Genomic DNA, 16,051 nt, shown 5'->3' on the forward strand with positions numbered 1-16,051 from the left:
AACGTCCAACGTTCGGGGCTCGCCTAACAGTTCTAACGCAAATCACATGTCGAATTTCCTAATTAATATCGTTAACCTTCAAAATTCTTTAACAAATTAATGATAAAAGTTCTATTCATCGATAGAAATATGAAGATTGAGCATAACTCTAATAATGAGACATAGTATTTGCGAATTTATATCTTCACTTGTTATTGGTCGTGTCTTAGTTTATTTGTCCCTCCTTGTTATACACTTTTATTTTGATATCTTAAACTAATTTGTATTTATTCATGAAGGAGTAATATTTTAATTATCGTACTAATAAGATTTTATTAATTATTTACTTTTAGGAAGGTAAAATGTGGAGTTTGATCATTATTTTTAAAGAAATTGTAAGTTTTTAATTATTTGAAAGTTAAAGATGTTATACGTGATTTGTATACATTAGTTATACTTAAGAATCATGCTAGATATTTTTTTTTCTATGAGTTCCTTTAATTTTCTTTTAATTTTTAACTTTTAATTTATATTTTATATTTTTTTGTATTATTATGTTATTTTATTAATTTATAAATTAAAAATTTTAAAGATCCATGGGGCTTACGCCCCTTCCCCCCCCCCCCCTTCCAGGCTTACGCCTAGCCCCATATCAAGTAAAACGCCCCGCCTTTTAAAACATTGCTTGTAAGTAGTGTATAATAGATTGTTTGACTAGTTTTTTGTGAAGATGAAGCGACATACACACACACACACACACACACATATATATATGTGTGTGTGTGTGTGTGTGTGTGTGTGTGTGTGTGTGTGTGTGTGTGTGTGTATATATATAAGTTTTCTTCAATTTTTATGCAATTTTACATATTTATAAATATTTACTGTCATTATATTATTTTATAAAATATTAAAAATTAAATATCTATGGGGCTTACGCCCCATGCCTCGGGGCTTACGCCTCGTTGAGGCATATGTAAAACGCATCGCCTTACGCCCCATGCCTTTTAAAACACTGATCACAGTATATGTAAAATAACGATGTCGAAGTTATTAATTTGGAGACTATAATTCCTAGCACATTTGTTCTTCTCCAAAGCTTTTCTCCCAAAATCTTTAAGAAAGTCAAGGTTGAAGTTGAAAGTAAAAGTTTATCTAAGTTTATTAAGTGTAAAACCAAATACACGATTTATATTACACCCTGTATATCTCATTTCTAATTTGATTTAATGAACTAAACATATATACGCTAAATAATTTCATTATTTTTTGTTTCAAGTATTATAGTTCTCGTATTATAATCCCAACATATAACTTGTTCAAGTTTTTAACCTAAATAAATGAAGGATATTTGTTATAAATAGAATTGTATTTAAGGTGAATGTCTATATTTTAGAAAAATTTTAGAGTTTGTTTCTCGGTGGTTAAGTTACTTTTTTCCTACAAATAGAGGGGATTTATTCCATTGTAAATGATCCCAAATCAATAAGAATCCTCTCTCTACTTTTCTATGAAATATTTTTCCTCCTTTTATTGTTTCATATCACGCGTTATGCACGAGACTCTAACCAATTGAGTAGATGCATCTACTTTGGTCACCAGCCTTTGGGATACATGCATGGTGTTCAGCATGTATATAATATTGAGCATAATAATTGCCAATTGTTCCATAAACTTCCTTCAGAAATAAATTCTGGATTGAAGGTAAGTATTTTATCTTATTTTTCTCTTCTAAACTGTTGAAATTTTATAATTTGATTTTAAATACAAGCAAAGACAACAAAATTTGATTATAACTCTAATAGAGTTTGTAAGAAATTATAACCACTCGAAGTGATAAAATTTCTCATAACTCATAATCAAATCCATGTATGATTGTGAGCACAAAAAGTAAAAACAGTCCCATTAAATTTGCTTCGTTCATTCGTGGCGGCAGTATGTGATAAGGCTGAACCCGTTTTGTAGTTGTACTATGCACGGCTGGCATGAATGGCTCATATCGTTGAACCCATGATTGTGATGATTCATTACAAACAACAGCTTTTGGTATTCGCAGAAGTCGTCTACAGAATATTAGAGACACTACCTACTTTTTGTCTGAAAAGAGAAAGAAAAAGCATCTGAGCAATTCCTGTCTTCCATTGTCAACTCCCCTTCTTCACTCCCCCCCCCCCCTCCCCCACCACCAACCAAACCACCTTTCACAAACTCTAGGGCTCCAAAACCAAGAAAGATTAAGGTTTAAGTTAAAAAGAACTCTTAATATGGTTTAATCATGTACATTCAATCCCATTTTATGTGACGTTGTTACTAGTATTATTTAAAAACATCAAACAGTTTTTGTTTGATCACTATCATTTTCTCTAATTCTTTTAAATACTTTTAATTATTAACCCAGTTAACTTATACTTTTTCATTTAGTTTTTAAATATGTAATGAGGTACCTGAATAGATTTGTACTAACTTAATTAGTTATACTCTGGCCACATGAACAAAGTGATACTATGTAATAACTACAGCTCAAATAAATTTTAGTGCGTAAAAAATTGGTCAGTGTATTTAGGATGCGTAAAAGAGTACATTAATAATAACAACAAACCCAGTATAATCTCACAAGTGGGATCTGGGGACGCAGACTTTAAGGTAGAGAGATTGTTTCTGATAGAGCATAAAAAGAGTAACGGATACAAACTAAAAGGGGAAAGCTCAAATAGTTGTTAGTACTTGTTAACAAGTATATATGGCATGTCCCATGCATGGCAAACGCAGAAAAAGCCAAAATGAGGAGAGCTGTGTTACTGTTACATGTATTCTTTGGCTCGCTAATGACCTTACTCAAGTCTGTCCATCATTGGGACTTCTTATACAGATTAGGCAAGCTCTTCAGATATCACAGGTCTACTCATAGTTATATGTATATTTTTTTTGGACCAAAGCTAGTGTTCTGGAGTTCCAAAAAGCCAACATAAAGTTGCTAGATCGAGTACTGAGTCAAAATATCAAGCGTTAATTTACCTGCTGCCAAGTGGAGATTACATGGATCAAAAATCTTCTTAAGGAGCTGCATGTTGCATTTTCTAATGCCCCGAAATTGTGGAGTGATAATTTGTCAGCAACCTATTTCATAGGCAATCCAATGTTTTGTGCTCACAAAAAACATCGAGCTTAATTCACTTTTTCAGTGAAAAGGTTGCATCTAAGAACTCAGGGGGCTCTGTATATCGGTTCAAGGGATCAAATTGCTGATATCCTCACCAAAATCCTATCCATACCAAGTCTCCACACAACTGCAATTGAGGATAGATAACCAATAACCATGTAGTTCAAAATACAAATGGTGGTTTGTGATAACACATGAATTATCAAAACACAAATGACCCTATTTTCCGAAGTGCAGTTGACAAGAAGTTCATTTCACTAAACAAATCAGTAATTCAACTCCATTTAATTTCCTCCAGTAACAATAAAAATATCTATTATATCAAATCATTTATCATCAATTACTGCCTCAATACTATCAGTTAGATCAAATGTGAACTCATGTATAAAAAGTATGCCAAGTAGTAAAGGATGTACCAGTAAAACAAAGCTCAGATGATGAGAAATGGGACTAAATGAACAGCCAGGTTTGTATCAGATCTTCTGGATGGAATCTGCTCATATGAACTACTCCACTTCAGTAGAGATTTTTCTTTAGTGACTTTCTTTTTTTTCTTCTTGGTCTTGAGGTTTGGTCTTCCACTTTTCTTCTAGCATCCATTCAAAAATACTGCGCTGCTGCTCCACAGAAAGAGGCAGAGTGGAAGTAGTAGTCTTAGTTGGAGAATGCGTAGTTCAGTGGTAGTTTTCCTTTACTTTCTTAGCAGGCCCTGTAAAGAGGTAAGCTGCAGAAATAAATACATCTACCAATTTCTATTAAAACATCTGAAGAATGAAGGATTTAAGTGAAATGCTTCAAAATGCTAGCCAGAAATAAGAAAACAAATTCACCAACACCTTCCATGATGTACTCGATATGGAGTTTTTATTAAGTACATGGCTCTAGATTTTGACTCTGAAGTTACACTTGGGTGTGAAAAAATTAGCATTTGAAGCAAGTACTTCAAAAGATTGAGGCAGTCAAATTGTTATCCCCACACAATGATGGTGGTTAAGTATTGTACTGCATCATAGACTAAGATAAGGTCATATAAACAAGTGGATCTACATTCTACATGTATGTGCATAATGATGCATGGTTGTAGAACCAACAAGTACATCTGTCCTTTTATTCTCATGCAACTCTTTTACTAATAACTTGTGCCATTACCTCTCTTCCTCATGTATGCTCCCGTACACAGTCCTATGCAGGGCCTAATTAACAATAGGAGCAGAACTCAACCTCTATCTCTATAGCTATCAAATTCTGATCATTGAATCAAATAACCCAATGAAACACATGTTTATACAGAGATAAGAAAGAGAAACACAAAGAACTCGGGATGATACGTCTGGCAAATCACTGGTTAATTCCAACTCCAGATTAAAAATAAAACTTCAGCATAATAAGATAAAAATATATAACAGAAACACCACCTATTCTCTAAATTTGCAATATTCATCATGAAGAACTCATTCATATTCCACAATGACAAGCAGAAAGAGGAACTTCCGTTACAAGTGAGGCTTATATTTTCTAGACTAAATGACTGCTCAGAAGATGAAGTTCAACTTGAATCCCCTAAAAGCTTAACGGCCCAAATTCCTTCTGTAATCAAGAAAGAATCTGAACATAGTTATACTAGACATGCATGTTTCTGAATGGATAACGAGAAGCAACTACACCGTCCAAACTACTCTGTCTGAAGCTGTATTTACAAAAGAAGTATCATGAATCATCTGAAATCAACAAAACTTGGGCTTGTCAATTTTCAGTCCCATAAATCATAAAACATTGGTTCTCCATACAGCAGGAATATATCACACCACTCAACTATTACTATCTTTATTTATCCTCAAATACATGGTATGAACCATAAAACGCACCTTGGCAACAATATCCAGAACACCTATTCAAATTCTTTCATACTCATTCAAAAGAACAGATTGAGCAAGTACCATTGAACAGAGAGCATTAAAGCTCTTAGATAACGGTGCTAAACTTATGACTCCTACTAAACCCGAACAAGAGACAATGTCCCAAAAAATCAAAGTGACTGGCCAATTATTTATTGTGAACATCACGATCCATCCACATACAGCTTTTGCACAGTACATAACAGTGTCAGGTACAAAACATTCAGCACAGAAATCCAAGATATGGAACCTTAGTGTTGTCGAAAAGCAGTTCCAATATCCACAACAGACATGCAAGAACTTATTAATCAATAACACCATATGCAAATGCTTTTTATTTGAAGGATCATCCAAGCATTGGGGTTTGTGGACTTTAACGTTCAGATAAAAACATTTTGATAACTCATGAAATATTCAACACAAATGATCATCTAATGAACTACAGTGAGGAACAGTCATGGAACTCCATTAATTTCCTTCACCAGCAATAAGAATTTCTACTGTAACATATCATCTATTATCAAAACTGCCTACTCAAAAAGTAGTATCAATTAGATTGAAGGCAAACTGATCTAAAAAGAATGCCAAGTTGTAAATGATGGATCAGTAAAACTAAGTTCAGCCAAAGAAAATTTTGAATCAATTATCTATGTTACATCAGATCTTCGGAATGGAATCTGCTCGTATGAACTGTTTCAGTAAAGCTTTTTCTTCATTGATTCTCTTCTTTTCTTCTCGATTTTGAGGTTTGACCTTCCTCTTCTCTTCTAGCATCCATTCAAAAACACTGCGCTGCTGATCTACAGAAAGGGGCTCTGGTACCTTCACAGGTTCTGGAATAGGAGTAAAGATGGGTTCAAAATTTTGAGGAGCAGGCGGAGTGGGAGTAGTAGTCTCAGCTGGAATAACAGGTGGTGAAATGTTGGACTTTCTTTCCTTCTTAGCGGGCCTTGTAAAGAGGTAGGCTGCAAAGTACAAATATTTGTCAATCTCTCAAAAAGTCACAGAAACTGAGTCATTAGAACATGTAAAGAATGATGATGTGTAAAATGCTTTTCCCACAGTGAGAAAAAATTAGCATTTGAAGCAAGTATTACAAAGACTGAGTCAATCAAAATGCTTTTCCCGCATAAAAATAATAATTAAGCATTGTATCTACATCATTTACTAAGATAAGGTCATGTGCTACCTATGTGTTCAGCCACTTTTGATTATATTTCATGAACACATGGAATTTTAACATGAAAATTTGTGAAAATTTTGGGATTTTGAAGAAAGACCTAGAATTGGCATTTTTGTATTTTTATCACAAAGTTGGACATGAAATTGGGAATAAATTATGTATTTGAGTTCGTAAAGTTATGAGTAATGTTTATCTTCAAAAAAATTTGGAATCCAAGCACGTGGGCCCGAGGGTTGACTTTGTTGACTTTTCGAGCGGAGTAACGACCTCACTGCCTTCAGTGATTTCGCTTGCAGCTCCGCATCTGCGGAAAGGGACTCGCAGATGCGGTCTTCCTCTCAGCTGGCTCCCTCGCTTCTGCGACCAGCGGCTCGCTTATGCGAGACCGCTTCTGCGGTGAGTGCGTCGCACCTGCGTGCTCATCCCGCTTCTGCGATGGCTTTCTTCGCACTTGTGCCTCCGCAGGTGCGGTCCCTTCACCGCTTCTGCGATCACTGGGCAGCCTGTGTTGTGCCGCTTTTGCGGTCTATGGCTCGCTTCTGCGAGCTCGCACCTGCGGCTAGCCCTTCGCAGGTGCGATTACACCAGAAACCTGGTGCTTCAGCTGTCCTCCCAAGTCCAAATGAGTTCCGCGCCTCGTCCGAGGACTTCCTAAACTCATTTTTTCTAGAAATCATGTATGTGATGCATGTCAGATTGGTAAACAAACCAGAAACTTCTTCAAAAGCAAAGACATTGTGTCTACCACCAAGCCCTTACATTTGCTTCACATGAATTTATTTGGACCCACCAGAACTGCTAGCATTGGAGGATAACGATATGCTTTTGTTATTGTTGATGACTACTCACGTTTTTCATGGGTGATTTTCTTACCTCATAAAGATAAAGCTTTGAAATACTTTGAGATTTTCTGTTTAAGAGTTGAAAGAGAAAAAGGGTATCTCATTACAACCATCCAAAGTGATCATGGAGGAGAATTCGAAAGCAGAGCATTTGAAGATTTCAGCAATGATCAAGGATATACTCACAACTTTTCAGCTCCAAGATCACCTCAACAGAATGGAGTAGTTGAGCGAAAAAATCGAACTCCACTAGATATGGCCAGAACAATGATATTGGAACATTCCCTGCTAAATCATTTTTGGGCAGAAGCAGTAAGCACAGCCTGCCACATTCTCAACAGATGTCTTATAAGACCTATCTTGAAGAAAACTCCATATGAATTATGGAAAGGTAAACGGCCCAACATAGGCTATTTTCATCCATTTGGCAACAAGTGTTTTATCCACAATTACGGTAAGGACAATCTTGGAAAATTTGATCCAAGAAGTGATGAAGGTATTTTTCTGGGTTATTCCATAAACAGTAGATCTTTTAAAATTTATAATAAACGTACTTTATCTGTAGAAGAATCAGTACATGTCATATTTGATAAAAATAACACTACGGCCGAGAAAGGAATCATTGCAGGTGATGAAGACATCAACCAAGAAATATCACAGACAAGCAAATCACAAAAGTCGACTGGTAATACAGACGTTGTCACAGAGTTGACTAATGAACTTGTCAATAGTCAACCAGAATCACGGAAGGAGTCAACTACTCATACGATTGCAACACGTCCAAATGAGTGGAGTAGTGAACCGGAATATCCTCAGAAGTTTATCATAGGAGATCCAAGTGAAGGAATGAAAACCAGGGGAGCTCTCAAGAAAAAGGCAAACGTAGCACTCATCTCTCAGATTGAACCAAAGAAGGTTTGTAATCTCTCAAGACTCGCATCAATCAAGAGTCAAGAAGGCATCACGAAGTATATATACATCTGTTCCAGGCTTGAATCATACATACTTTGAACGAACCATTATCACTCCTTTTGTTCTACTCCAAACAAGCATTGTATTTCTTTTTAGATTTGTTGTGTAATTAGTGAGAGAAGAAAAAGAGATAAACACTGGTGAGGCATTGTATCAAGAAGGGAAAAGTGAAATAGAGACTAAGCTGTTGGTGTAAAGCTACATCAACTATCTTGTACTCGAGAAACTTCAATACTGAAAAAGATCACCCTTGCAACCCAAGGGGACTGGGCGTAGGATTCACATTGAATCCAAACCAGTATAAAAATCATGGTGTCTTTATTTTCTGCACTTTATTTCTGCATTATTATTATTCTGTTCTTATCTCTAGTCGACTAATTGGTAAACTAGTCAACTACTTAGAATACTGAAAATAAAAATTGACAATTCACAAGCAGAACAAAAAGATCATGAAAACTGAGAGAAAGAAGATGAACGATATTAAGAAAAGATCATGAGCACGCTTCAAACAGAAAATTCTATTTGAATATATAATTAATTTGTTTTCAGATCTATGACCCCTAGAAATCATGCATCCATATAGTTAATACTATAAGTTTATAACTTATGCGGCCGAAAAATCAATTTGGACGTCAAATCTCTCATGGCAAAATGATAAACATATATAATATCGTCAACTATTTAATTTTGATTTGGATATTTGTTACACAATGAGCTACTATAAGTTTAAACAACTATAGAGATGAGATATTTCGCCGATAGGTGGTAGTAAAACTCCAAACACGTTGTCTATGTCGACAAATACATACCTTGTTTGACAGTTTATATTATCTTATTTAAAATTTTAAACTAGTAGAGATAATGCACTTTTAATAGATATTTAGGTACATGTTAATTTTTGGTTTGTAGTATTATGGAGGTTGTTTATTTTCTCCTATTTGATTTAGTCAGATGAAATAGCCACTGTCATTTACATAATTATCATTTATCAGACTTTGTTTCTTATGGTTTACGATGACACTACTAGAAAACTGCAAAAAAGCGTCCAAGAATACCGATCGTAATCGGCCAGAATGCAAGGAAAACCGACTGATTTCCGACTGACTTTAATTCGTCGAAAAAAGAGTGGTCGCTAACGTGTAGCGATCGAAGTCGGTCGCAAATTCTGACCGATGGTGGTCGGTGATAAGTGGGGATTTTGACTACTTATTAGCGCCTTTTACCTTTCGTTTTAGTCCAAAGCGCTTAATTGTGTTCCCGAAAACTTATGAAATGTACTTAATTGCAGGAATATTGGAAGATGAGCTCCCGAGATGAAATCCAGCTCAAGAAGGAGTAATCTGAACTCAAGAACAAAAACAGGCACAAAAGCTCAAAGTGCGGACCGCAGAAAATCATCTGCGGTCGCAGGTCGTAAAGCAATTCCATCGTAGAATGTTGCAAGATACGGACCGCACACGAATTGTGCGGCCGCAGAAGCTGAGTCAGAGAAAAAGTTCAGAGAACCTGCACCTCCAACAACACAAGTGCGGACCGCACAATTATTGTGCGGCCGCAGAAGAAGAGCTACGCGGCCGCATAATTCCATGTGCAGACCGCAGAAGAATAAAGTGTGGCCGCAGACATTATCGTGTGGACCGCAGAAAGAGGGCAGTGCGGCCGTACTTCATTATTATGCGACCACAGATTTCCAACCTTTTCAAGTTGAAGCAAAGTGCATACCGCACATGGAATTGTGCGGCCGAAGAACCTCTGAAAGGGTATTTTTGTCCAAAATTTCCAGCTTTGTATAAATAGAAGAGTTTCACTTTTTTAGGTCAACTTTTGACATCAGCTGCTACAGTAGACAGTTTCTTTTACTCTTTTTAGTAGCTTTTGTTGTTTTGAGCTTTTTGAATATTGATTTCATCATTTTAATGATCAATATGGGTTTAATTATCATTTCTTCTCCTGTTTCTTCTAGTTTAAGCATGAGCAGCTAAATTTTCACTAGGATTGTGACTCTCTGCAGGGTAACACATTGCCCGACGGCAAATAGAACCAATAAGGACCCGTTTGGCCATAGATTTTGCTAAAATAAATTTGGGTTTTATTTGGCAAACACATTTTTGGCCATAGATTTTGCCTATATTTTGGCAAAATTCCAAATCTCAAATCCCAAATTCCAAAACCAGCTCAATAGCTGGTTTTGGGCCAAAATATCACTATTATATTTTTTAAAAATTGCCCCAAACTTTTGTATTTTATAAAAGAGCCCACCATTTATTATTTTGTAACAATGTTAATTCGTCTTCTCGATCACCTGATAGTGTATCATGTAGTTCATTATAAAAATGATAATTTTGTATCAAATTTATTTATGTTCAAAATGGTTTGCGATAATATAATGAATGTTATTGATAATGGTACTGTTGGGTATTTGTGATAGCTTTTAGAACTTGTGGGTATAAGTCATGTTTCATGTTTTTCCAAAATAAATTTGGGAAATATGTTTTGAAAACTGATGTCCAAACACATTTTCATCTTCAAATCAAACTTCACCCAAATCAGATTTTTCAGAACAAATTTGGGAATCTATGGCCAAACGCTAGCTAAGTATTGTTGTCTAGTTTATCCATTGAAAATATTTTTATTGATAGTTCGGGCCATCACCTCCTCTTCCTTGATTAAATGTTGCATGTCTCTCTTGCACACGGTATTAGGCAAGACCTTATTTGCATCAATAATAATAGGAGCAGACCTAACAGCTAGCTCAATCGTTATCTATCTCTGATCATTGAATCAAGTACCCAATGAAACACATGTTTCCACAGAGACAAGAAAGAGAAACACGAAGAATTGAAGACGATATGTCTAGCAAAATCACAGGTATATCTCAACTCCAGGATTTAGGGGGAAAAAATAATTGACAATACAACAACAACAACAAACCCAGTGTATTCTCATTCCATAAATGGGGTCTGGGGAGGGTAGTGTGTACGCACACCTTACTCCTATCTTATAGAGATAGAGAGGTTGTTTCCGATAAACCCTCGGCTCAAGGAACAATGGAGATAAAGCAACAAGTAGCAAGCAATAGTAACAACAATGTATTATGGTAACGGTACGAATGACACAACAAATAATAGTAAAGAACCATGAATAAGATAATACAAAAATAGTCCTAGTTCTACTGGTAAGCCTAGGAGGAACACACTACTATCTGTCAACCTACAACCCTAATCCTCGACCTCCACACCTTTCTATCGTGGGTCATATCCTCGGTAAGCTGGAGCAATGACATGTCTTGCCTAACTACCTCTCCCCAATACTTCTTAGGGCTACCCCTTCCCTTCCTCAAATCCGCCATAGACAACCCTTCACACCTCCTGACCAGAGCATCTATGCCGTTCCTAATTGACAATAGTAAGATTAAAGTTTAACAGAAACACCAACAATTTCTAAATCTGCAACATTCATCGCGAAGAAATCATTTATATTTACAAGCACAAAGAGGAACTTAAAGTGACCAGTGAAGCAACTATTCCATCCAAACTACTTTGTCAGAATCTGTATTTACAAACAAAGGATCATAATTTAACTGAAATCAGCAACACTTGGGGCTTGTCAACTTTCAATCTCCCAAGTCATAAAACATAGGTCTCCACAAGGCAAGAATCTTCATACAAAATCAAATATTACCATGCTTATTTATCCTCCAATACATGTTACACACAATAAAATGCAACAAAAAAAGTAAAAACTCTACTCAGATTCTTTCATTTGTCGTGCTAACAAGCAGATTAGCTACATATCAAAAGACCAAAAAAGCATTTAAGCTCTAGAAAACTGTGCCATACTTTGCACAGTGCATAACAATTTCAAGTAGCAAAACGTCAAAACCCTAAATTATAATCCAAAACCCAGTTCCAACATTCAAATAGAAAGGCTAGAAACTTATGAATCAACAATATCATATACAAATTGCAGCCGAAGGAGTTCAGAGAGAGATATTGGGTGGAGGTATTGTTTTACCTCCGAGGCCGAGATTGAAGATGAGAACAGCACGCCAAACAAATTTAGCACCTCGCCAACTAGTCGGCACTTCTGTTGTCTGCGTATGAGGAGGAGGATCCATCTTTCTATGCTTATTTACCTTCCAATTGGTCCTTTTCTACTAACAGTCCCTTTTACTCAGGAGTCAAGAGATGGTCGCCTTTTCTTAATTTGATAATGCCAGAGTTATTTCTATTCCTTACACACTAAACTTCAAACTTTAATAAAACTATACAAAAGCACTCATTTTCCTATGGGTTTAAAATTTAAATTATACACTAATAACCTAAATAATCTTTTCTATTATATACTATGTATTATATGAGTGTTTACCCGAAAAATGGATAGAGTTGAATTTATACGCAGTTCCGAGAATATGTGGCGTAACTTGACACAAAATGTAAGGATCAATAGAAATGTATATATAGATTCGAGAGAATGCGAAATAGGTAAGTTGTCAGGAACAAAGAGTCTTGGGATTCAACAAATAGAATCAATGTAAGAAATCTGAATGAACAATTTTTTACTGTAGAAGAATATACCACTTTTATTACAATGTAAGCCTGAAAAACTTGACCTACAGAAATAGTAACCAAGCCCTTTTATAGTGGAGGGATTTGGCTCTAAGCATAATAAAATAAACATTCAGTGGGAGTCCCATGATAAGTCAGCTTTTCCATAATTCTGCCAAGATTCTCTCTAGTAAGATTGCAACGGCTTTTATCTGTGAGCTCGATCTTGCTTAGAACCCTCGATTTTGGTTTGAGCTTGATTTCGGCTCGAACTCATGATCTTGATTCGAGCCCGATCCTGGCTAGAGCCCTCGAATTGATTCGAGGTCAATGTCGGTTGGTCTCTGGATTATCAGCATGGTAGATCTACTCTGCATCATGGTTTGATTTTGATTCGAGCTCGGTAATGATATCGAACTTGACACGGATCGGTCTCCCCAAGTTCGAGGATAGTTTATTCCTCCTTCGGGATCTCACTTTGATGAATCATCGTTTGAACTCGATCGGACGTGCTAAGGCCGAAACCTATTTCGACCGTATACAGATAGTCCCCTCGTTTCTTAGAAAGAATGTGGAGAGAAACGATATGATTTTTTAGCAGCTCGATCAAATTATATCCTGTCATTTCCATCGGGTTCGACCATGACGCATCTGGTAGCTGTCACATCGATTTAGTCTTTTGAGGCATTTGACGCATGTCAGACGGTGGTCGGCCACTGTTGATATTGAACCGCCATCGTTTGGACCTATAAATAACCCTTTCTTTTATCTTTTATCATTTTTACATCTTCTATCTTCCAAATTTTCCAAGTTCTTCTTCGTACTCTTCATCTTACCAGTAAATCTGTGATTTCTTTCCGCAAAAATCCCTCTTCAATTCTACCAAATCTTTGTCCCTTTCTTCTACTCCCCACCTTTGAATTCTAAAATGGCGAAAACATCGCAAACCATTCCTCAGAAAGAGAAAGCTTCATCTTCACAATGTGCAGCCGATGAGACACCGGCAGAACCACGGCCTGAGGAGTGTGTTCCCGGGACGTGTGTCCTTACTTCAGATTTTAAGGTCGATAAAGGTTCATCGGTCCCTGGCCGGTGTGAGCCTGTATCGAGGTACATGTGTTCGATAACCGAAAAGCACCTCGAACAGCTAAAGAAAGATTGCAATTGGGGTGAGAAAGAAATAATAATTCCTACGTCCGACGAAGATATCACTTCTTACGTGAAAGGGTTGTTTTTCAATGTGTATACTTACCCTTTCACTTTGGGTCCCCTTGATTCTGTTATTATTGACTTCTGTCGACAATACCAAGTAACCCTAGGCCAGGTCCATCCTTTTTTGTGGCGGATCGTTATCCTGATCCGATATTTTGTGAGCAAGATCGAGGGGATGCCATTCACCCTCGATCATCTTATCCGATTGTACAATCCTCGACTTTTTCGAGGGGGTTAAAAAACTCTAGCGTCGGGCTACCAAGGCTCTGTTCTTGAGTATTGACGATGATAGGGATCGGGGTTGGATGGGAAGGTTCGTTCGAGTAAGGACTTCGGACCTGATCTCGACAGAAAAGATGCCCTTTCCCGAGGAGTGGAATATGAAACGTAAGTGTGATCTTGCTGTTACTTCTATTTTCTTCTTTCATTTATTCTCTCATCGACACTCCCCCTTCCTTTTTTTTTTGATGTAGCAGTTCCCTGGATGCTCGGAGCAATCCCCGATCTCAAGAACTGGGTACGAGCCCTTGTTTCGACCTCCACATACGTCGAGCGCTCATGGAGTGATTTGTTAAAGGGTCGGTGGGAGGCCAAAAATCACGGTAAGCTCATTTCTCAGACTCTTTGATGATCCGAACGAGGTGGTTTTCAAAATAATTTATTAAGGTTTTCCATATGCAGGTTTGGGTAAAGACGCGGTTTTGAGGCCCTTGTCCAATGAGGAGGAAATTTCGGCCTCTGTCCCAAAGCCGATGAAGAAAAATAAAAGGAAAAGAGCCTCGGTTCCCGAAGACCCAAAATCGAAGAAGAGGACGGCTCGTAAGCCAAACAAGAATGTCATCCCTTTAACCGTGGAATCCGTTCTGCGTCTAAGGGATGAAGATGAAGAAACAGAAGAAGAGAACGATGAGTCCGCGCTGGCGGTCCGAACAAAGAGAACCACCGATGCATCGCCGGCTAGATCGATGATGCTCCATGAGGCTCTGCCTCGAACTGAAGGTATACCAGAGAAGGATTCGGGTAGAGTCCCCGAACTATCGGATATCGAAAACGCATCTCATCAGAGTCAACCGGCAGGGGATATGACCGAAGAGGCCCTCGAACCCCTTCGAACCGAGGAGGACGCTCCAGGCGATTCATTTGGGGCAGCAGCAATCGAGGACTCGCCTATCATTCCCACCTTTTCCGCAAGGGTAATTCGGGAAGTTCAAGCTCTGGGAGCCCTCGATCTAGACATGCCTCACAATGAAGAAGATCCCTTTCGTGACCTGTTTACCGGCATTGAGGACATTGCCGGTGCTGGTGATGAATGGGATCTTTTTCATGGATTGCGGCAAGCTTTGAATCAGGTGAGCTTTTAAAATTATTTTGTCGGTACTATCTTTATGTTCGTTTTTCGTTAACTCCACTTCTTGTTTCTTTGTAGGCAGCGGCAGTTCATCGAGAACAATGTTCTCGATCCCAGAATGAGCTGCATCGATACGCGGCCAACCTTCAATGGGCTACTGACGAGAGGAACTCTCTTAGACTTTCCCTAGGGCAGAGAGAGGATGAAATAAAAGACCTCCGAGTTAAGCTGGCCAAGGCTTATCGAGATCAGACCGATTTGTCTGAGCAGGTAATGATGCTTTTGAAAGACTATGGGCTTGATACCGGAACGATAGCTAACATTTCGGTCTCACAGCTGCAGCAAAAAATCGAGATGATCGGGAAGCTTCGTGAGGAGGTCGACGTGATAAGAACGGAGTCTTTGCGGTGGAAAGAAGGTATGGACCGCTTTGCTGCGGAAAAAGAGACTACTCGAGCCTAGTTATCATCGTCTGAAACCCAACTTCAGAAAATGAAGGATAAAGGCCTGGTTCAAGCAAGAAGAATTGAGGAGCTTGAGGCTCGATTGGCCTCTGTACTTGCCAAGGCCAAATCTGATGTCGAAAAGGCAAAGGTCGATGTGGATGCACTTGTGGCCGTCTATTGGGCTGATGCTAAAGCTGCTCAAGTCCAGGCAAGAGAGGAAGCTGAGTCCGCCGATATTCGAGTGCATTGGGTCGCCGAACTTGCTAAGTGCCGATCCAGAAGGGAAACTCTCGAGGAGATCCACGTTCGTGGCTTCGATCTCGCTGAAGAGATAAAAGGGCGAAAGAACTCGAAGCCGATACTGAAGCTCTGGTTTCTGATGGCGATGACGATGACGATGGGAGCAAGAGCGGATCCGAAAATAGGGGGGCTGATAAAGAAGAGATCGCTTCTGGCCGAGAAGTTTAGTT

The 16,051-nt window shown here is 38.0% G+C and overlaps 1 protein-coding gene across 3 annotated transcripts; it reads right to left on the reverse strand.

The window, feature by feature from the left end:
- Window positions 1–2,579: 2,579 nt before the first annotated feature.
- On the reverse strand, window positions 2,580–12,255 carry LOC107831303 (uncharacterized). 3 transcript variants are annotated; one of them, XR_012703142.1, is made up of 5 exons: window positions 12,043–12,255; window positions 7,243–7,341; window positions 5,688–5,996; window positions 3,553–3,845; window positions 2,580–3,263 (listed from the first exon to the last, which is right to left on the reverse strand). XR_012703142.1 is itself a non-coding variant. In XM_075239396.1 (3 exons), the coding sequence occupies exons 1-3, from the start codon at window positions 12,143–12,145 to the stop codon at window positions 5,689–5,691; spliced, it is 510 nt and encodes a 169-aa protein (XP_075095497.1). In that variant the 5' UTR covers window positions 12,146–12,255; the 3' UTR covers window positions 5,467–5,688. The 3 variants fall into 3 exon arrangements, 2 of the variants coding, with proteins under 2 accessions (XP_075095497.1, XP_016514545.1); XM_075239396.1 differs by lacking the exons at window positions 2,580–3,263; window positions 3,553–3,845 and having other exon boundaries at window positions 5,467–5,996; XM_016659059.2 differs by lacking the exons at window positions 2,580–3,263; window positions 3,553–3,845; window positions 7,243–7,341 and having other exon boundaries at window positions 5,467–5,996; window positions 12,043–12,248.
- Between the last annotated feature and the right edge of the window lie 3,796 nt (window positions 12,256–16,051).

Source organism: Nicotiana tabacum, chromosome 2 (genome assembly GCF_000715075.1).
Source record: "Nicotiana tabacum cultivar K326 chromosome 2, ASM71507v2, whole genome shotgun sequence".
NCBI lineage: Eukaryota > Viridiplantae > Streptophyta > Magnoliopsida > Solanales > Solanaceae > Nicotiana > Nicotiana tabacum.